Consider the following 22,818-nt stretch of genomic DNA (forward strand, 5'->3'; position numbering starts at 1 on the left):
CCTTGGCCATGCGTACTTGGGCTATGTGTCTAGGTATCCCAGCTGTGGCTAGCTTTTACCCAAGCTGCAGATGAATCTGGGTCTAGATACCAGTCCAGGAGAAGAAAAGCTCACGGGACGCATCCTTCCAGGCCTTTGCATTTGTGCCTCCCGGGATGAAATGATCTAGAAAATCCCAGCTTTCTGTACCGCTCTTGAAATGAGGTTAGGGGGTCAGTCCGGCCCCGCCAGCCAGGTAATTCCTGCTCTCGGGGAGCTCATTTCCCTTTCAGCGTGGAGCGTGTCTGCACGCTTCAGATGGCTCTTAGCTCTGTGAGGCTTTTGTAGAAGCGCATCACCTAACCCTGTGTCCTAACCGCTGCATCCCCAGCCCCTTCGCTTGTGTGTCCTGACTAGAACTGCTTGAACGATCCCAACGAGTGTAATAAACACAGATTATGTTGCAAAACCTGCTGTGGATAGGTAAGGTTTGAGCTTCTTCCTTAGACCACACTCAAACCTCTGCTGCAGGATCAGAGCAGAAGAGGAGCTGCTCTCAGTCAGACTAAACAGAATTTTCATGCTGGAGAGCAGAGATGACTCCCTGTATCCTATATGATCAGGAAATGCAGACTGGATGCTGCCGGGTGGGAAGAAAAGCACCGTGTCTGAACAAGCTTGATGTGCAGGTGCTGATGCACTGAACAAGGCTGCCTTCTTGCACCTAGCAGAGACGGGGCTTAAGGACCAAATCCCTGCTCCTGAAGCCTTAAAATTCCTCCGATTTGAAGCAGCGGGTTGTGCCACAGAGGAAGAGTCGAAAGCAGCCGTGTTTTGATGACCCGCCTCTGCGCAGCAGCCTCTTCAGGTTGAGGAGATAATGTGGGCTGATAAAAAAACCTCCTTTCCTCTCCCAGCAGGGTACGAGGCTCTTGCTGGGCAGAAGGAAAACCAAATTAGATTTAGAAATTGTTATTATTTGAGCTTAACAGCAAGGCTGAAGTCAACAGTTGGGAGTGCTTAGAGCTGATGATTATCTGCAGTGGCGAAGGCAATAGCTTGGAGTGATCCCTGGGAATGGGGTCCCCTGTACAAGTGCCATCCTGGCAGAGAGCTGCGGACGGCGGGGGGACGTGGCAGTGGTTGGAGGCTGATTTTTCTCGCTTTGACTCTGATTGTCCTGCTCAGGGGTGCCAAGGGAGCAGAAGCTGCCCACAACCCCCCGTAGAGGGGCATCGGGTAAAGAGCCCTCGTCCCATTCCCCAGGCAGGGCGAGGGTTCGGTCCCAAAGGGGTCCGGTGATGCCAAGAGGGGCTTTGTCACAGCCACGAGCAGGATTTAGGCTTGGGCAGGGCGAAGGGCTGAACGTCCCCCCACACCACCAGGTTCCCGCTTTGGGCAGGGGGCCAGCGGTGCCAGCCGGTGGGGATGAGGAGGGTTCCCCCCTTTTCTCCCCTCTCTCCCCCGGCGCTTTCTGGGCTGTTGCTGGTGGCGGCCGGTGCAGCCGTTGGTGCAGCCGTTGGTGCAGCCGGTGGAGCCGTTGCCTGGGAACGGCAGTCGGATGTAAACAGAAGCGGGGACCGGTGTGACGGTGAGCGGTGGGGTCCCCAGGGGGGGGTCCCTCGGGGTAGCGGGAGGATGGGACAGTTGGGGAGGCACCAAGGCCTGGAGGGGGCTTGGGAACAGCTCGGCAGTGACCCCGGTGAGACCTGTGGGGCCGTGGCCGTCCCCGAGCACCCATCCTGCCTGCCGGGGCCGGAGGGAGGGTTTTTTCCAGGGCCCCCTTCCCGCTCCTGTGAAAGCTTTCTGTGCGCAAGGTTTCGGTGTTGGCTCAAATCCAGACCCGTGAAGCTGGAGAGGAACCGGCTGCCGCCCAGGAGTAGCCCTGCTGCTTACGGGGACGGTGACAAAACCCCATCTGAGGGGAAATGTCCGTGCCCAGCGCGGCGTGCAGGCAGACGGGGAGGGAGCCTGATCTCAGCTGGAGTAACTGGGGCTGTGCTGGGCTTGCTTGTGCTTGGTGAGAGCATTACTGGAGCTGAAAAGGGGCTCTGGGACCAGTTTCCCAGCTTCACAGGCACCCTTTCCTCCGGCTGTGCCAAATTCTAGGTCGTTGTGCAGCCAAACCCGGGGCGGGGGGGGTGGGGGAGTATTTCAGAACATCTCTGTGCCCCAGCTCCCTGGAAGGAGGGTGACGGTGAGGATGGATGCTTCACGTGAAATTACACTAGAGGAGCCAACTGGGGGAAGAGATGGAGTAAGCAGCGAGCCCAAGGAGACATCCCAGGATGGACAGACAGCTCAGGAGATGGCCGTGCTGCCTGAGCAGGTGAGGGCAGGACCACCGCAAGCCCTGTCTGACACAGGGTCTGCGGGCAGATCCTGATGGAAGCAGAGCCCCTGGCTCCAGGACCAGGGGGTAATGTCTCCCAGATGTGGTTTCTCCCGAGATGTCCCTGGGGAGGAAGAGCGGGGACCCTGCCAGCGAGGCTCGGCAGATGCTGCATCTCTGCGTAGTCTCAGGCCAGCCATCGATATTTGCTGAGCACTTGAGCTGCCTGAGAGTTACACGAGCAGGAGGGAACCCGGCCTCGTCCCTGCGCTGAACGAAATGTTATCCTACCTCCCTCGGAAACAGAAACGGTGTCTAAACGAGGTTTATACCTTGCATGAGAGATTGCTATAGGAAATCAAGTAGCCCCATGGGGAGAGGCAAAAGCTGATGTGGATCCCAAGAACAAGATTAAGTGGCCGATGCTCAGGCTGGGGAAAGCCTGTCCGGGGGCTGCTGTGAGCTCTGACACCCCAGGGCTGTTTAATACATTTATTAACAGGCTGACGAGGGGCTGAGGAAGGTGGTGGTGGGATTTTTACCCTTGCTTTCTGTCTGCTCGCTGGGCAGCACAGTGAGAGGCGCTGGCGGCAGAGCTGGGATTGCTGCAGAGCCTTTGCAGCCATCTCAGTCCCAGTCCCAGGACCTGATTCCCCTGCTTTTAACCTCAATTTGCCATCATTCCCTCTCCAACCCGTGACCATGTGACCCATTGCAGCAATCAATAACCATTGCCTGGGGAATAGTCAGGGGATGGAGAGCAAAAAGGCCAGACTTTTTGCCTTCAAAGGACACATAGGTTAGTTTTGGAAGAGAAACTCAGGCCCAGCTGATAGGAGCTGCCTGGAAGAGGTTCTGGCGTGAGACATGGGACGCTGTGGAGGTGCAAAGAGGGCAAGATTAGATGTGCAGAAAGAGAAGAAGCGACTGGTGGGAAACTTTTCCCTGGTACAAATCCATAGGCAGTTTAGGAGCAGAGGAATATCTTGATATTGGAGCCTGCCCTGAGAGTGATGTAGGTTGGATCTGAGATGTGCTGGGGTGCGTTCCCATTAGCTGCGGACGAGCCCAGGAGCCAGCACGCACTGAAACCTCTCTCCCTTTCCAAGGACCCCCTCGCTGCTGCTAAGGAGAAGGAAGGAGCACCAGAGGATGCTGCCAAGGAGAAGGAAGGAGCACTGGAGGGTGCTGGAGCAGATGCACTGTCGGGTCCCCTGTGGTCTCCTTCAGGGATGGGGATCCCAGGCGCCCTGCCCAGCACCTGGCCTGGGAGGCAAGACACGACCGCCTTGAGGACTGCCCTGGGAGAAGACACTGCTGGGACAACACACCTGGAGGGTGCTGGACCCCCTGGACCACCCCCAGCACTGCCTGAGCCCAAGGGGGCCACTTCCAGCCCTCGCTCAGGCTGCAGGGAGCAGGAAACACAGCAGAGGAGCGGGGAGGACGATGGGTGCGATGGCTCTGCTAGCTTGGTGTGGGCAGCCACGCCGGGGATGCTCTTCCAGGAGGACAAGCAGACCAGACTTCACCCCCTCGTGAGTATCGGGGGGCACGGTGCCACCACGATGGTCCACACAGCACCCGGCACTCCTGCCCAGCTCTCTCCCATCACCCCAGAGTGTTTTGTGGCTTTTTTGTCCTGGCCGCTAAGCACCAGGGACAAAAGCTCTGCCTCTTCCCCGCAGAGCCTGTCCTGGGTGTTGGGCTACAACAGCAGCCTGGCTGTGCACAGCCTGATGGATGGGGAGGACCTGGTGCTCCTGTACGTCTCCTCCCACACGGTGGTCATCCACGATGTCCTGGGGAACAGGCAGTACCACCTGCAGGTCTGGCACGCAGCCCGCGCGTCTCCTCCTCCTCCTCCTCCTCCTCCTCCTCTTCCTTCCCTTCTCCCGAACTCTCTCCCTCCATCTCTTTTCCCGGTGCCCAGTGCTTAGGGGTCACCTATAACTGAATCGAGGAGCAGCCCACGCAAAGGAGTGCATTGTTTTGCTCGCACGCCTGTTTGCAATTCCCAACGCTTGTTGGTGGAAGGTGCTTTGTGTTGGATTGCAGCGGTGACCGTGAGCGGCACATGCAGCATGGTCCCCTCCTCTCCGCTGCTTCTTGGCTCGGGGAGCCGCAGCCAGCGCAAGGCACAAGGAGGGGGTGACGGGCTCAGAAGAACCTGTGAAAAATGGGATGCAAAAGTTGGGCTGGAAGGATGAGAGTGGAGGACCCTTGGGAGGGAAGACAAGGGGAGCTCATGAGCAAAGGAGTTTGATGAATGCTTTAAACAGCCACCGGGTCGGGAGCCCCCAAGGCACTTTGCTGCTTCCCGTTCCCCAGGGTCACACGAATGTCATTTCTTGCCTGTGTATGAGTGAAGACAGGCGCTGGGTTGCAACCGCCGACCGAGGGCCAGATGCTCTGATCATCGTGTGGGACTCCTTCTCTGGGTAAGCACCCTGGAACCTCCTCTTTGGAAACCTCCTGTGTCCAGTAAATCGCTTAGGACTGACTCCAGCCTCAGCTGAGAGTGAAATGGGAGAAACACGGGGATGGGGTAAAGTGGCCAAGGAGGGAAAAGTGAACTGAGGGCTTCCTAATCCTCGTATCACCCACACCCACGGGACACTGAGATGGGGCTGAGCTCCCCCAGACTAAGAACTACATCATATCTCCAGCCTGTAGTATTTTCTTAAAAGACCACTGGTGATATTTCCCAGAGCCATTTACTTGGGAGGAAGGGATGGAGAGGATGCTGAGCATCAGCCACGGTGCTGGCTGCTCCCGCTTCACGTGCGGCAACAGCGCCGGTGTTTGCAGACTCCTTCCCCGCCAGGCAGACCGGGGTGGGCTGTGCCACAGATTTTGCCAAGCAATTGCCACGAACCCACTGTGCTGCCATGAGCCCCCCACGAGGACTTTGCTCTGCAGGATACCGGTGCGCACCATCTTTGAGAGTCATCCAGAGGATGGGGTCAGTGCTATTGCTATTTCCCAGGATGCGAAGTATTTGGCAACCATTAGTGCTGGTACAGTGCAGGTAAAAAAAAAATCTCCTCTTTTGTAGCCTTGCGGATTAGATCCCTGGAAGTTTTTCCTAGTGCAGCAAAGGGGAGGGGGGGAATTTGGATGGGGAGAGCCGAAGAGAGGTGGAGCGGGTTTGCAGAGTGATGGCTTGTTTTTGCTGAGCCATTGGAAGACAGAACTGGATTTCATTAAAGTGAATGCTGTGGAGTTAAGAAAACGGAACTTGGGATAAAATCTTCTGACTCCAACGCACTTTCATTGAAGCAATTTCTAGCATTATTTCCTGAAATTAAGCTCTCCGCTGCCAGGCCATGTTGGGTTTATCCTGCTCCAGTCTTTTATATCCCCCCATCCCCTGCAGCTGGAGCGAATGGGGTTCACCTGGCTCCCCCAAGCTCCCAGAAAGCCACAAATGTCCCTTGGGTTTTCCCTTCTCTGCCAGAGAGTTTGTGTTTGGAAGTGGACTTCGCCCACAGAGAAACCCATGTGCAGCACGGAGCTGAGGCCCGAGTTTGGGTATCAGGTGAGTGACCACGGCCGAGGGGTGCAGAGGAGCGTGACTGGGATGGACTGGGCAGCCCCGTCCTCATCTGCTCCCCCCCCCTGCACCCCTGTGCCCCCATCCAGCACGGGGCTGCTGGTAGATGCTGGCTAGAGATGGGAGGCAGGATCACACCCCGTCCCTGCTGCACCCCAATGCAGCGGAGCATCTCGGGGCCGTTATCGCTGCTCCTCCGCTGCCTGACAGACATGGAACGCGGAGGGGACCCTGGTGGGATGTCCTCCACCACTGGCACTGGCAGAAAAAGCCCATGGCCCTGCCGGCTTGCCCCCGCTTGCAGAGGAGAGAGCACAGCTCTGGTGTTTCACAGGGAATTTGGCCTCTGTTTTCACCTCAGTGCCGGTGGTGAAGTGGGTTTTGGATAAAAGCAGATGTTTTGCACGAGAGAATAAGCAGGAAGCGTTGCCCGGCTTGGCGTTAATGCGATTCTCACCTTTTAATTTCAGGATTATGTCACTTTTAACCCTCAAAATCCCTATGAGTTTGTCAGCAACAGCAAAACCCAGGTGATATTTTACCTGTGGGTAAGTAGGGACGTGGGAAGTTGTATTTCTGGTGCCAGACGCGCTCGCAGAGGGTTGGGAGGTGGCGCGGGGGGCTGCACACTAGCGAGGCAGCATGGGCTGCGGGGCCAGATGTCTGCCCACGACTAGGGTCGCATTTTGCTTTGCAGATCTGCCCCTGCCCTTGCCCCCCCCTTGACCCTCCCCACTCTCTGCCCTCACGAGACTCGAAGGTGGTCTGGGCAGAGCATCACTCTCCCTCCACTCCCACACTGGGGTCGGTCCCCGTTGCGGCAGCGATGCTCTCTGCCTCTCCCACCGCTGCTTTCCTGTGGGCCCTTCATGTGCCTCGTGCCGGTCAGCAGCTTTTGGGAGAGGAGCTGGTGGAGGGAGAGGGTGTTTTGTGCTCTCTGGAAGGTCTTGGAGCCTTTCTGCCCCAGGAGCCCTGCTTAGGTCACCACGGCGCAGGGCCAGTGCCCAGATGATAGGGAGGGGACACGCTGGCACTGCAGAGCACAGTTCCAAAACGCTTGTCCTGGATGTTTTCTCTGCTTTCCCCAGGGCGATGCCGGTTTGCAGTACGGAGCACCACTCCTGAGCAGCCAGGTGAGCGCAGGGGGGGCCACAGCATGTCACCCTCTTGGTTTTCCTCCTGGCAGCAGCACTGTCCCTTCCCATCCCCTTAAGCAAAAACAGTGGCTATGTCCCCAGCCTGTCCCCTTCAGTTTCCTGAAGGGACAAGCCAGGTTTGCCTGAGCTGAGGTCAAGAGGGGCTCTCTCTCCCAGAGATGTCCCACTGCATCTTCTCCTGGGGCTCTTGCCTCTGATGGTCCTGCTGTGGGACAGGGAGGGAATGTCACATGAGGGACCAAGCAGAAATGTCTCTGCTTGAGGAGGGAAGAGCCAGCGCCCAGGATGAACGCACGGCCTCGCCGCTTTCTCTGCAGACCTTCAACAGCATGGTGGGACACTTCGGCCAGTCGGTTTTTCATTTTAACAACTCGCAAGCTCTGACGGGCACCTCGGCCGGGAAGCTGGTGGTGTGGGACGTGGTCAGTCCCCGCACCCCTTCCAAGGAACTGAGGGCCAAGCCGCACAGCATGAAGGCCACCAAACTGGTGCCTATGCAGAAGGACAGCCTTACCGTGCTCAAGGTGTTTGAGAGGTAACGGGATGGCAGTTTTCAGTAGCTGTAGGTACAGTCCTCAGACATCTCAGCCATAGGAACGGCAGAGCTCATGTCGATGAACTATGGCCAAGCGTTGCAGTTCTAGGTCACTTGCAGTGTGCGAGGACCAGGGAAATTCATGCAGGAAAGTGCTGCTGATTTATGAGCCATTGCTCCGGCTTTTTCCAGCAATGAATCTGGCTGGGGGAAAAAAAGAAGGTTGGAAACTCCTGGTAACGCGGTCCCAGCTCTGCTGGGGTAGCTCAGACACTGGGCTGCCGCAGTCATGGAGGATCGTGGATGAGTTTTGCTCAGCCTCCTGGCCTTTACCGGCAGAGGGAGCAGACAGCCACCAAACGCCTCGACAGCCTTGGGGACAGGGCAGGGGACACTGCAGGGTCACAGCAGAGCCTGGTAGTTTCTGCAAAGCCCTGGGCTTTTCTCCTGCACATCTGTACGGGGCTCTTCTCATGCCCTCGTGTAGAGAAAAGGGGAAGAGACTTGCTTCTGCCCAAGGATGATATCCAAGAAATATTTGGGAATTCTCAATCAGTGTGTTGATTAAAAGCTTTCCCTTCCTTGCAGCTGCATAGTAACAGGTGATGTGAAAGGTCAGGTTAAATTCTATGATGGGCAGCTGCAGCTCCTCACCTGCTACAGCCACAGCAAAGTGGGTCCCATTCGGTCCATCTCCTTCTCCAAAACCCCTCCTGATCCTCCCGGTACCTCCCCAGCCTGCTCCACCTCCTGCATCGCCACCAGCCAGCCCTTCTCCATCAGGTGAGTGCCCCTTTATAAACCCAGGTCTTCTCCTGCATTTGCCCTGCAGCTTGAAAGCTGGGGAGGCGGTCAGCTGAAAGCTGCCCCATGGGCTTCTGCCTTGGCTGGAGCAGGTTTCAAGCCTGTACCCAGGCTTCTAGGCAGGACAGGAACAGAGAGGTGGGACAGGGAGAGAATGTGCCCCTTTATACCCCTTCTGCCCTATTTGTCCCTCCTGCCCACCAGAGGCAAGCAGGGAGGTGTCTCCTGGGCAGCCCCCTCTGCCTGCACAGCCCTCAGGCATCTCCCAGTAGCCACCAAAACCCCGGTGGGCCCCAGCACATCTTAAATTCTGAACTTGAGGTGATGCCTTGGCGCAAGCGAGAGAAGCGTTAACGCAGGCACAGAGATGATCCGCTGGTCCCGGGGCGCACAGCTCCTCTGTCACGTACCCGGCACACCAGGCAGTGCTAATGCCAAGCCTCCAGCTCCCGCTGGGCCCCTTAATCCCCCCCCTTAAACCCCTCCCGTGGATGGCTATTTCCAGTTAGATTTTATCATGGCTGGACAAGCTAATTGGGGCAGTGGTGGTGCAGAGACTGCCCCAGTGGCGATGGCACCGGTGCTGGGTTGTACCACACGGACTCAGGAGCTTGGGACATCCCCAGCCTGGTCGCCCACCCCTCTCTGCCCCTCTGCGTGACGTAGCTGTGCCTGAGGATTTATAGGAAGTCTGCGGGCCAGATGAAGCTGTTCTGTGGCTCAATCCAGCCTGCAAACCATATGTCTGTCACTCCTGTTAAGGCTCTCCTGGCACCATCTGTCCTTAGCTGCACATGTTTTCCAAAGAGCCATATGGGACAGATTCCTCTCCAGCCTGGAGCAGCGCCCTGGGGAACGGTTTGGTTTTCCCTGTCGGTCTCAGTTTTCTCGTCCCTCTTCCTGGGTCAGTGCTGCAGCTCCTGCTGCTTGCAGCTGCTCTGGGCAGCACAAAAGGCAGGAAAACAAAGGGGAAGCCTTGAGCTTGCTTGTCTCACCAGGCTGGTGGGATCAGGTATGGCTGAAAAGCCCAGCTAAGGCATGCAAGAGGTGCGGCATCCTTCAGTGCCCAGGCCAGATGTGCATAAACCGATGGCTGTCACGGGCCAGCTAGCAAAGAGGCTGCCGTTCCCCCACTCGTGCTGCCCGCGTGATGCAGCCACGCGCGTCTGTCCGTGCAGCTCCTAGATCTCTGTGTGGTCCTCTCTTGACCCTTTAACTGGGCCCAGCCTCTCAGTCCTCAGGTGGACTGGTGACTATACATATTTGTTCTGTAACGTGCATAATCATTCAGATGCCTGCTTTACGCATCACCAGTTATGCAGCGGGACCCTCTTCGCTGCGTTATGGTTGGCGCGGCTGAGCGAACAGACAGGCAGCCGCTCTGTATGCGGCACGGGACTGAAACTGTCCTCTGACCTTGTCCGTGGCAGCGCGGTCAACATGGAACCACTGACAATGGTGGCATGGAGACATGTGAAAAGACTATTCAGAGTATCTTCAATTGCTCATTTGTCTGTCTCGCACACCAGTGACTTGCAAACGGCAAAAGCTACGCAGATGTCATTCATCTTCTGGCTTGCCTACCCAAGTAGAAAATGGAACCGGTTCCAGTGTCTTCCTGTGGAGATTTACTGGGTCGTGAATACAAAGTGCCACCTGCCTTCCAGGTCAAGAAGTGTTTGCACATTGCATATCGCAAAATATAAGTGATCGTCCAACTAAGTTGCCAAAAAGAGACTGATGTGTAATATAGCTTGGAGGGACATGAGCCAGCTAGTCTGATTCATCGAATTCTGTTTCTCTCACACTAAACAGGAACTTTATCCTTTCAACCTCTGATGCAACCGTGCTCCATGTTGCAACAGACAGGACAAACTTTGAAAAAGTCATGGAAGAGGCGAAGAAAGCTGTGAATGCCATCGCCTGTCACCCCCGGCAGGCACTCGTTGCTGTGGGGAGTCACTGTGGGCTGCTGAAGGTGTGGGACTACCAGCAGACCAAGTACCTCGTTAGCAGGATATTCACTGAGGCCGGCATCCAGTGCTTGTCCTACGACCCTGAAGGTATCCTGGCCTCATAACCTCCCCATGTGCCAAGCACTGGGCTTCCCAAGAGGAGCGATCATGTCGTGAGAGTTTTCTGGCATGCTTTCCAGGTTACTTTCTGGCTGCTGGTTTTACTGATGGAAGCGTTTACATCCTCGATGCCATTTCCCTTCAGTCCAGCTGCAAAGAGTTCAAGTTCTCGCGTGGTCCCGTAACTCATATTAGCTTCTCTTATGATTCGGAGTACCTCGCAACTGCTGTAAGCTTGTTTTTTCCTCTCGGTGATTTACGTGCGCAGCTCGTGGCGCAGCTTTCGGTGGGACTGGGAATTGCCAGCCATCCTGCGAGGCACGGCAGAGCGAGCGGTGTGGAGGGCTGTCCCTCCCCAGGGGCTTCGTGACTCTGAAATGCTTTTCCTGGCTTGAAGAGTCATTCTGTAAAAACGTCAACAGTCACAGCCGCTCTGCAGACCTGCTGCTGGCAGCGTCCCATCGCTAACTTTAGTGACAAGCCTTAGCTCTGCATCCATCTGTAGAAAGGGCTGGAGCGGGGATTTCCTCCTGGCTGGTGCACCGCGAGGCGGGTTGCTCCCTTGGTCCCATATCTCGGTGCAGAAGTGTTGAGGCAGCGTCGAAGCAGTTTGGCACAGATGTTGTAGCAACTGGTGATGATCTGTACAAAGAAAAAGATTCCCCCTTCATGCACAGATATCAGGGCACGGCAGTGGGAAGCATCTTCCTTGTGATTTCTGGGGAGTCACTGAACTCTATTTACTGCCCCTCCGCTGTGAGAGCACGGCAGGGAATGCCCTCCAGCCAGCTAGGATGCTCCGGCCAGGCTGAGGACCGCTGCGGTGCTGCCCTTGGGAGGAGCTGCCCAAATCTCTCTGCCCAGGCGTTTTATCCTGGCTGTGACTTTAATCCTCCTGGTGGGACTCACAAAACTGAAAGGGCCGAGCTAAGCCCGGAGGGGACACGCAAAGCTGCCTGCTGCCAGCCAGGGGATGTGCGCGGGGATCATGGCTCGTTGACCTTTGCGCTGTCATTCCAGGATGAGAAATACTCGGTGACTGTTTACAAGAGTGTCCTGCAAAACGGGAGCAGATGCTGGGAACACCTAGCAGGGCTGCATTCCCACTACAAACCCATCCGGAGCATCCTTTTTGGGGTCCAGTTAGACAGCAACGAGCCCAGGCTCCTGAGCCTTGGGGAGGACCGGCAGCTGGTAGGTCGATGTGAAAGTCCTAAAGGGCAGCGGAGCTTTGTGGTTAAAGTGGGGGGCTGGACAAAGGCATTGAGGGAGACTCAGTCTTTGGTTCTGCAGCTCCTAACCCTGTCCCCACCAGCTCCGTCGCAGGGGGTTGTTTCTCAGCCCGGTCTCAGGGCAGATCTGCCCAGGGTTCAGGGCTGAGGCTCTGCTACTACGGGCTGCTCGCCCCGGCTGCTGCAAGAGATGCTAGATCCAGTTAATCCACAAGGTCCAGGATGCTGGCAGACCATAGGGGAGTTGCTGTGTTTCCTTGTCTTCCCTCCAGGTTGAATATGACCTGAACAGCAGCAGCAAGGACCACTTGGTGGTCTTGCACAGGGACCGGGTAGAGCAGATTGCTGTGCCCCTGTGCTTGGCCTGGTACCCACAGCTCAGCACCGAGTCCTTTATCCTCACTGCCAACAACTGCTACAAAATGAAGCTCTACAACACCACAACCAAAATGTGCAGGTAGAGGAGAGATTCATATCTACCACTGCCTGGGAGCCCCATCCTGACTATGTTCTCCTCTGTCTAATGCCTGCCCTACTCCCACCCATGAGCATGTGTTTGCCCGTCCGTGATGCAGATCTTGGGATGACTGTAGGGCCCCCAGGTTGCGCCATCCTTGTGTCCACTCTGCTGTTCACTACTGTGTCATCTAGTAAGGTTGTGGCTGCAGGTGGGTCTCGGTCTGCCCAGCATGTTGGACTTGAGACGCAGCAGTTGGACATCAGGTAAAGAGACAGGACCCCACATGAGCAAAGCACAAGGACTGAATGATCCCTGAGCACTAAATTCCTCTCTTAGCCCCAGTGTGGTCCTTTCTAGCCAGGAACTCTGTCCTATCCTGTCCTCTCAGCTAGTAGTACGAAGCCTTTGCACCCACCACACCTCCCCATATCTACCCATCCTTGTGCACAGCAGCTGTTCAGGGAGGGAAAATGTTTTGTGAGCTCTAGAATGGATGAAAATGTTGTTTGCCTTTAGAAAGACCCTTTTGGGACCAACCTATGGCTCCCCGTTGGAGAAGATACAAATCCTCCCAACAACAAACACTACGGAGCCCCAGAAACGCTATCTGGCGTACATTACAAAGGACAAGGTATGGAGCCCCATCCACCCCAGCTGTACAAGAGCCTCCACTTGTAGAGGCGGTGGTCCCTGGGGGAATTTCACTGCAGACAAAACCATGCGTAGGCTGGTCCTGCCCGAGAGCTGAGCGAGCTCCCAAGAGGAGGATGCAGCACTGCCGCGGCATGCAGCCCTCCTGTGGGACCCCCAGCCCTCCCAGGCTCCCTCTTTCCTTACAGGTGGGCTTGCAGATTTTGCCTGTCGATGGCAACCCCCACAAGTCCTCAGCTTTCATTTGCCACCCGGATGGCGTCTCTGACCTTGCTAGCTCCTACGACGGACGCTATGTCTTTACAGCGGGGGGGAAGGACTGCACTGTTATGAAATGGGAGGTCAACCTAAAGTGAGTACCGCAGGAAGGAGAAAGGAGTCTTGTTACGGCTTTCCACAGCTGCTCGGCCAACACAGCTGAAGCAAATGTTCCCCAGCATTTACCCTGAGAATGGGGCTTTTGACCAAAAAGGTCTCTGTTTGTGTCCAGAGGAGTTAAAGGCAGGTGTCCCAGCTATTTCTGTGCTTATCCCGGTGTATCGGGTGGTGCTGCACCCACGGGGCAACACAGCAGGGTGCTGCACAGGGAGCGTTTCTTTGCAGGGCTCTCTTGAGCACGGGTCCTTTTGGGGCAGGTGACAAAGCCCTGCAGCTTTGCTCTCCTTCCACAATACCATGCTCGCAACCAGGCCAACAAACCACATCTGGCAAGGGGGGGTCACGGGGTGGAGGACAGGACTGAGCACTCGTGCAAGCAGGAGACCCACCGCTCGCTGAGAGGAACATGAGTCGAGGCTGGCAGCATCTCTGCTCAACCCTCAGCTCCCAGACACCTGGCCTGCAACGGCGTTTATTAATAGTGGAGCCTCACGTCCTGCATTCACACAGGCTCTCCAAAAGTCCCAGCTTAGCACCTACAGACAGCTCAGCATGGTGGGCACGTGCCGCACTGGGGATGGTGGCATGGCAGTGGGGTCAGCCTGGATTGCAATGACCTGTCAGGCCCCGAGTAGCTATGTGGGGTGGCAGCTGAAACAGGAGGGACGCACTTTTGGAGGGGCTTTGCTCCCCTCTATGTGATGGAGCCACGTAGTCAACAGGGGGGATTAAACCAGCAGACCTTGCAGGCGGTGGCCATAGTGCCTATAAAATACTCCAGTCTGGGAAATAGTACCCAAATGGTAAGAAGTTGAGCAGAGGATTTTCTGGTCCTTATGAGGGCCTGGCCAGTGTGATGGGGGATTGTCGGGGTTAGCCAGGGGATCAGAGGAGCAGCACTGGTTGCAGGAGGAGCATACGGGGTGGCTGCTGATACAAAAGTGTCTGCTTTCCAAATGGGATAGGCCAGCATTTGCTAGGAAATCCCCTCTGCATTTGAAGACTGGATTTAGGACAAGCCACCTTAATCCTATAAAGCTTTGCTTACATGAGTAAATGGACTGCAGTAAATGGGGTGGCTGGAGGAGTGAAGGCTGCTTTTGCAAACGAGAATTTCTAGGCTCTGGCTCGGAGCATCAGCGATAAACGCTGCCAGGTTTCTTCCGCCTTTCTCTGCAAGCGTGCAATTCCCCTCTGCCAGCTGCCTTGAGCAGCGGTGCCAGACGCATGCTCCCACGTGGCAGGCGGGTAACACGGCAAAGGCAGGATATATATTTTGGTTTCTTTGCCTGTCAAGGACCAAAGCTACTCGTTGCAACGTGTGTGCAGGGCAGAGGGCTCTCCCCTCATGAGCGTGGCTGCAGATGCCCGGTAGACACACGTGTACATCGAAAGGGAGCAGGCAGCTGCAAATGAGCTGAAAACTGCCAAGCCAGCGCAGAGCAACTTCACCTTCACACTTCAAGGACTGGAAAGGGAGCTTAGCCCGTGTTGGAGCTAGAAAAGATAGATAGCGTGGCATGGTCTCTGTCGGTCTGTGGCTGGGGTTTTTTTATCCTGCATGTCACCTACTAGCACAGAGCACATCTCCTGGTTTCTGGCAAATCAACCCCACGGGAGCTGGCTTTTAGCCCTCGCTCCTATTTTTGCCTTTTGGAGTACACCTGTGAAACATCGTTGCCCCTCACCTTCCTAGGACAAAGGCTTCGTGGTTAAGACACACGCTGGTCCTGCGTGAAACATTCTTGCAGGTACTGCTTGCTCAGAGGAAAGCCCAAAGGGTGCTGAGCCAGCTCACCTTCATGTGCCAGAACAAAGGAAACCTGGGTGGGAAAGCAATGGGCTTATTTATTTTCTTTTCCACTTTGTGTGGCTTAAGTAGTCGGGGGTCAGAATAAGCGACATTTTAAGGAAGGCAATAGAATATAAATGATCCTTCTTTATAATGGTTGGCCAGGGTCCAGGCAACATTGAATTTCTATGTAATTTGTTTTCAGAGCGAAGCTCTTGATGAGCTAATTATCATTTTATTGCTGCTTCTGGCATCTTGTGCATCTCCGCTGTGTTTAATACCCAAATAACTTAATTATGAAAAAAGCATGAAGCTTGCAAAAAACCCAGTGGAAGCAGCACTACAGAGGTGTGCGTGAAAGCTGCAGCCTTGCTGCCAGGCGTGGGGTATTATGTGGCAACGCTACGCCATGATTGCGCGACCAGGCTTGGTTCCTGCACAAGCCGAACGGATTCTTTTGGCTCCAACTGCCTATGAAATTGAAACAAAGAGGTGGCACTCAGACGCTTTCAGTTTAATGTAGACTGCACCTGCGACGCAGTCACCCGCCACAGCAGAGGAAGTAGAGTAATGGATTGCACTGAGTTATTGGGGAAGAATGTGTTAGATCAAGGAACAGGGAGCTTAGGTTTGTGTGGTTTATTGCAAACACCAAGCCCCAGCCCTCTCTGCATGTTCAAAATGCTGATCTAGCTAATTCATCTCCCTCGATGTCTCTATAAGGAAGCAGAAAAGCTAAATGCCAGACACCAAGCTCAAGTCCATGGAAAAGCTCCTGGCTCCCAGCCCTGTGCTCATTCCACTAAACAAGAGGACCATTCAGTAATAATTAATTCCCACACTGTGCTATTGTATGTAAAACCTGGGTATGAAATATGCTGTAGAAGTGCAGGCTGATGATAAAATAGTACATGGTTCAAGGCAATGCTTTTCTTTCCTGAATTCTGAGGCCCAGGGATTTTATTTATTTATTGAAAGTGTCTGTGAACAATGACTAGAAAGGGAAACGTGAAATCTCTCCTCACGTGAACCCTTCCTGTACCTTCTTTTCTCTGCTTCTGCCAGTGCCTTGGATGCTGCTGCTTCCCTGGGTGGGGAGGACTTGATCCCATTCTACAGCCTACTGGATGGCGGCAGAGAAGGCGAGTTCTTCAGGGTAATTATGCTCACCGTGAACGCTGTCTGGCGACATCTGATTGAAGTTTAAGATTCATTTATACAGCCCTGACATTTCTTTATTTTTTGTCCAGCTCGCCTTTAACAGCAATCTCATTGATATGCCTGTTAGTAAATCTTAAAAGAAGTCTTATCTTCCGCGCCTGTTGGTAACTGAACTTTACAGTATCTTGTCTGAATCCCTCGCAGGAACTGGAAGACTATTTTTACTATGCACAGCTGCGCAGCCATGGTATCGATACACTGGAGGCCAGACAGGTGTCAACGCATATTCCCTTGGAGGAAATTCCTTCTGTAATGAGAGCAATGGGATTTTATCCATCAGAGGAAAAGGTCGGTCAGTTGTTTTTATTGTTGTTTTTAAAAGAAAAAAGAGCAAGACTGATTGCATTTACCAAGTGTCCCGAGGGCCAGATTCTGACCATTGTCATGCTGGATGGCTCCAGAGTGTATTTGCTGGCTTTCAGTGTATTTAACCTGGTCTGCATCAATATAGTAGTGGTCAGAATCTGGCAGCAAATTCCTCAAAAAGTAATGATTCCTCACTAGAGAGCTGGGCAACCGCAGGGGCAGGCTGAGCAAACCTGGAGCCTGACGGTTCAGAAATGTTCAACAAAAGATGACCTCAGGGTCGTCTGGAGGTTGAGTGCTCTGCCACCACCGCAGAGGTGGGTTTCTTCAGAAGGTGAACTGAGAAAGTTGAGGAATGAATCTTCCTTTGGCTCCCAAGGGCAGCAGCCTCCAACATTCCAAAGTCCATGGGCTAAAGTACCTTGTGTGTAGGCAGCGATGTGCTTTGGTCTCTCTGTGCCGTCTGCTAGCGGCTGAGCTGCTTTACATGCAGCACGTGCTTGGTGGGCCACGGGCTGAGTCCCTCCAGGTCAGATGGAGACTCAACTGGAGCATCCTATATGTGTTACCAGGGGGGGTGGGAATGTCCAGCTCCATGCAATCATTCATTTGGACATTGAGAGAGCCTCTTTTTCTTGTTCTGCCTGGGACTGATGAAAGAATGATTTTAGATGGAGACAGCAGCTTCTATTCCCATGGAACTTAAAGCTCTTTCATAACTGATAAACTCTGCAGAAGCTCTCTCTGAGCTTGCCTTTCAGGTTGCAGCAGCGGAGCTTCCTATTAAACATTTCTCAAGAGCTTTTTAGCTTCAAATTTTACAGCAGACAAAGACAACTTTGATTTAATAAGGGTGCTGCTTCTTCCCCTTTTGTGGCTGTTTCTACAAGGCGGTTTGTATTGTATACAAATCTCATTTGTAATGTTGTAACCTGGCAAAAGGGTAATTAAAGCCCATACAAGAAAAAAAAAAAAAAAAATTACTGAATCTGATGCAAGGAGATTTAAATAACAACCTCTTTGCACCAGCTACAGCCCTTCAACGCAGGAGGGGTTCTCCCAAGGGAAGCGGTACATCGCTGCGCTCCCTTCATCTTTCTGCGGGGGAGGCTGCGTTCATCTCTGCCATTGCACAGGAACACCACAGGCTGCTGAGATGGTGCTGTGAGTCAGGGCCACCCCATCTGCCCGGGCATACTCTCTGCCAGGAGAGCCAGCAGATGGGAGGCAGGACCTTTGCCACAGCCACCACCTAACAGACTTGCTTTGGAGCTCCCGCAACCAGCAAACGTTCGTCTGAGCTGGGACTGCTTTGCCCTCGTGTCAAGCTGTGGTGTTATCCCCTCGTACTTTGTTAGATCTTTTCCTTGGGTTATTACATTTTCGCCTCTTGGGGACAGAGAGAACATATTCCCCTGGGAAATGTCTTTGGAAGAATAACTGTTAACTCCCCCCCGCCCCACATCAAAATGAAACGGCATTTCAGGCATGGAAACAGAGGTGCTAAGCTGTTGTGAAACCAGGCAACCTACAATCTGCTTCTCAAAGCAGGCAGGACAGTATTAAAATTGAGAGAGAAAGTTCATCTCTCTCTAGAGTGTGTTAATAACAGAAAAGCAGGAGGGAGAAAAGGCAGCTTGGGCTGACTAGCAAAGCTTTTGGGAATTGGTGGTTTTCTTTTGTAGTTCAGTGGGGCTGATATAAAACCTAATCCCAGATCAGCCAGAGCTGAGTGAAAATGACTGTTCTTGCCTGGCGTTACATTCGCTACGGGAAAAATGTAAGGCTGAGATTGTCCTCTTCCCCGGCTTTCATTCAGCGGAAAAACTTGTGACACAAGGACAAAGGCCCAAGGCTGAATGCAAAAAATCTCCCCAGGGAGATCTTGCATCAGCTTCCCTTCCCGGGGAGTAGCAGGCTTGGTACGCGTTGGCACGGGGAATTCTCCCAGCGTTTCTCTGCTGCCCGTGTATCTCCAAAGGGGCTGCCGCTTGGAGCACAAGTACAATGAAGGCATGGAGCAGATCCTGCCTTTCGGGGACACATCTGCACAGCTGCCAACTGGGCTGACTCACTGCACCAGACTTCAGGAAAACCACTAGTATCCAGCACGGCCAGTGCTCGCCCGTTTGCCCGAGAGAAGAGCGAGCGATCCAGCTGTGCAGGATGTCAGCCCCACTGAGCAAATTTCAGATTTGGCTGGTGCAGCGGCAGAACTGCACCAGACGCACGTCTGATCGGGGGGGGAAAGATTGCTTATGCCGGCCAGGGTGTGTATGTGCTGTGTGCAGCCTGGTTATGTCGGGACTTTCATGCATATACTTTTGTAGCGGGGTGGTATGCTTACTGGTTTGTGGTTTGCCTGCCCACTGTCCCCAGAGTGGAGACACGACTGTGGCAAAGGTACCGGTAACAGCTGCAAAGTCACCAAGTGCATATCATAAGAAAATAGAGGAAATCCAAAATGACTACATAACTGCTACCCCCATCTTTACCTAATATTGTTATAACAGCAAGTGCGTAACTGTTAGCCATGTTCCTCCTCAGCTGCTGAGCGCTAGCTTGTTACTGGGATACGGTCATGCCATCTGTGGTACCAGTACGTGCACGATTACGGTACATTGGCATTCATGAGATCGGAAACTGGCCTGATGGTCTTCAAAAAGAAAACGTGTAACTGTCTTGCCTTGATCTTTAGATTGAAGAAATGATAAATGAAGTAAAATTCAGCAAGTATGTGGATACTGGAGAACAAGTGACAAAAATCAATTTAGGGGATTTTATAAAACTTTATATAAATCATCGACCTGCGTTTGGCTTGTCAATGAAAAAAATACAACGAGCGTTTCAGGTTCTTGGTTATGATAATGAGAATGGAGACAAAGTTATTGACAGAGGAGACTTACTGTTGCTGCTTCAGTGCAGAGGTGAGTTATTTCTTTTCTAATATTAGTTTTATGCTTGCTAGTTCTGCCTTCAATTTCAGAACATATTCACTGCAGCAAAAAATTAATCTGGAACTATAGCTTGGTAACCAGGGCAGGCGTGTGGAGCCACCTGTCTTAAGATTTTAAATTGAATAATCACATCTGTTGTCTCAGCTGCACTTCTTTTACTGCTCTGGAAATCTCTGCTGGCCTGAGGTATCTTGTCTGTCAAATGATGAGTATGGATGTTGGCAAACTGTATCCTTCTTCCAGTATACCCGTATCTGAATCATTGTTCTTTCTTCCAGTCACAGTCTCCAGAAAGGTAGTATAAAACTGAAAAAGGGGGGGACAAGAAAGGAGGGATGAAATTGGTCAGTCCTGGACTGAATCTATGTGTGAAAGACTGAAAAGATGGGATGGTTTAGTTCAGCTGAATCAGGGAGAACACTGTGAAGGTGTGTATATACTTATGGCCAATGCCATAGAGAGGTAAATAACAAAATTCTATTGTCTTGCTCCTGTTGTGAAAGTGCAGCTAAGCATTAAAACAGGTAAAGGGAAATGTTGTTTTACTCAGTACATCACCTGGTAAAACTTCTTGCCACAAAGATCCTTGGAAACCAACGATTCAACCAGTGTGAGAAAGGTTAGTTATTTATACGGATGGTGTGAGCATCCATAGATAGATACATTAGATAGAACAGTTTCATAACAGATCTATAACCTTATGCTTCAGGGCATGAGCCGACCACTAACTGGGAACAAGTGCTACGTCCAGGTTATTCCAAGATACTAGATCAAGACTTTCCTGCACCTTCCTCTTCCTCCTCTGTGTGGAAATGGCTACAGCCATGGACACAGGGCTACACAGACTGTGGTCTGACCTGTGCCAGGAGTTCTTCAGCGGGAATAGAAACTCAAGCCCCTGCAAGTGCAATGTAGCCTAAAGAGCCATCTGCATCAGAATTTCTCCCTTTGATAAATATTTTTGCCCAAAATGCAATATGCAAGAAAAAGTTTCCTTAGGATCAACATTTTTCTGTGTTGGGATCATGCATTTCGATTGCCAACGTGTGTATCTCTATCTCAGAGAAGCCGAATCCTCTTTCAAACTGTCCTGTTTTGTTTGTACATTGTTCTTGTTCGAGTTGCCCTCTAGTTTTTGTGCTAACGACACCATAACCCAAGAGGCTGGTGTTGCTTTGTTGTATACAGGAGAGCACATGACAGAGGACGAGTTGGTGCAGTGTCTGACCACCCTGCTGGGCAAGCATCCTGGGGGAGAAGGATCTGAACCAGACACCTACGATCCCTCAGGTACAGGATTAGCATTCCACACACCACAGAAGCAGGATCGCTTCAGTTCCCAAACAGAAGAATTTAAATTGCAAACCCATTACCCTGTTAGGCCGAGAGCTGTCAAAAACGCTCAGACGGGATTGCAAAAATAGTCAAGAGCTATAGATTGTCCTTCATCCATGCACTAATTGCATGGGTGTACCTGAAAATAAATGGACAATGAAATATAACTGGGACCTGACAAGATTACATTGCTGTTTATCTGCTGGCTTGGAAGTGAAATGAGAAACACACAGTGGAAGGTTTACATGCCAAAGTCCACAGGCAAAAAGGAATCCTACAATATGCAAATTACAGTGTTGATTCCACCCAGGCGGCAATGCCCATTGTAACGGAGCTGTTGATAACTACCGCATTTGTCTACAATTTATGTCCCAGTCTACACCAGTCTAGAACAGCAAATTACAGCGTTGATTTCAGCCAAGTGGCATTGCCCATTGTAATTGGAACTGCTGGTAAGTGCCACATTTTTGTACAATTCATGTCCCAGTCCACACCCGTCCAGAACAGCATCTGGTTAGGGCCATTGGCAATGGGCCGCACACAGCAAAGGTGCAGCTCCTGAAGGGAACTGCCTAGCACTGCAAACCGACTTTGAAATCCCTGGATTCCTTGGGATCCTAAAACCACGTCAAATCGCCGGTGTGTAAAAGTTGCATTTTGCCCCTTGACTCTTCTGAGGCAGGGACCTACCGCAAGGCGAGACTCGCAGCCTCGCAGATTTGACAGATTCGATCCCTGATATGAACGCATCAAGTATTAAGCTAGTAAACCAACACTTTTTCACGATGACTTCATACATCTTTAAAAGCATTCCATCCACTTACTGCTGCTTATAAATTTTACTGATCTGGAAAGCCATTTTTACATTGCTATTGTGTGTTTTGTGGTGTTGTTACTGCTCTCCAGGTGCAGCAGCTTTGACTGAAGACGAAATTCCAGCAGAAATCACAGCAGAGATATTTGCTGCTGACATTCTTGGCTTACCTATTGCTGAACCAGAAAAAAAGAACAGAAAAGAAGAGATGAATCTTTGATCTATGAAGACTCAGAATCATAGCTGCCACAAAGTTTTCTACTCGTTCCTACTTTCCAGCCTCCTCCCCTCAAATATCTGCAAAATTTATATTTTATGTTTATTACAAAGTAAAGGTCACATAGTTTCATATCAGTCAAACCCCAGAATAAGCCCCCAGTTTAGCGCGTGCCACAAACCTCTAAGATCAAACCTATGTAGGGAAACATTGAGGTGGCTGTAAAGAATGAAGCAGTAGTTGCTGCACTGTCTTCTTGCATTGGCCACCCCATCCTTGGCTGGAACCTTCCTAGAATTCATTGCAGGTGGGTTTATGCCAGATGCAGTCTATTTTCATTACGTTAAGACAGTATTTATTTGTGAAACCTGACAGCAAAAGAGCAATGTAAAAGTACTGTATTGATTAAATACATTGATAAATGTAGCGTACAAAATGCTTGGATAGGTTAGAATGGATTTGTAATTATAAATTCAACGGACCTCAGTAAAGAAAGGAATGCTGTGATATACATTAAAACCAGGTTTCCATTTTGGCCTTTAAAACTTACTTTTTCTTTCTGAAAGCAGTAGTTCCAATTAGTAGTGTAATACCAATGGGACGGCATCTTACTGTGTTTGTATAAACAGCATAATGAGGCTGATATAAGTTGCTGTAGAAAGATCAGTGAAGTGCTGTTGAACAGGCTTCCTTCTTTACATCATCCTCAGCATCAATTTGAATAATAATGTAGGCCCTTAAGAAGCATTCCTTTCAGTGGCAATGTTTTATAAACAGAGATCACTGTTACGTACTCTGAAAGTATCTGTGATTGTACAATTAGTACAAACAGCAAGGTGTGCGTTAGATGCAAGTTAATGAAGGAGTCCAGCAGCACCACGACCAGAGTACACCGCGTATGTGACAAGAGAACTTTTCTGCAGAGCATCGCTTTGTGTGTAACTCTGCCCATTTACTGATATGTTCATGTACTTCCACGAATCCGTGTCAGAGCAGATCCTCCGCTACTTGAAACCG

At 52.1% G+C, this 22,818-nt stretch overlaps 1 protein-coding gene across 1 annotated transcript; it reads left to right on the top strand.

Moving 5' to 3' along the window:
• Positions 1-1,407: 1,407 nt before the first annotated feature.
• Positions 1,408-21,827, top strand: CFAP251 (cilia and flagella associated protein 251). The gene is given in 24 exon segments (XM_050906897.1): positions 1,408-1,554; positions 1,556-1,570; positions 2,156-2,308; positions 3,421-3,849; positions 4,000-4,140; positions 4,643-4,752; positions 5,234-5,342; positions 5,772-5,852; positions 6,338-6,415; positions 6,956-7,000; positions 7,342-7,559; positions 8,148-8,342; positions 10,179-10,426; positions 10,519-10,667; positions 11,459-11,632; positions 11,943-12,127; positions 12,647-12,761; positions 12,970-13,133; positions 16,017-16,107; positions 16,317-16,460; positions 19,177-19,405; positions 20,624-20,725; positions 21,677-21,778; positions 21,781-21,827. Coding segments are annotated over 24 exon segments (3,471 nt in total).
• The last annotated feature ends 991 nt before the right edge of the window (positions 21,828-22,818 follow it).

This window comes from Gymnogyps californianus, chromosome 16, assembly GCF_018139145.2.
Source record: "Gymnogyps californianus isolate 813 chromosome 16, ASM1813914v2, whole genome shotgun sequence".
In the NCBI taxonomy this organism is placed as follows: Eukaryota; Metazoa; Chordata; class Aves; order Accipitriformes; family Cathartidae; genus Gymnogyps; species Gymnogyps californianus.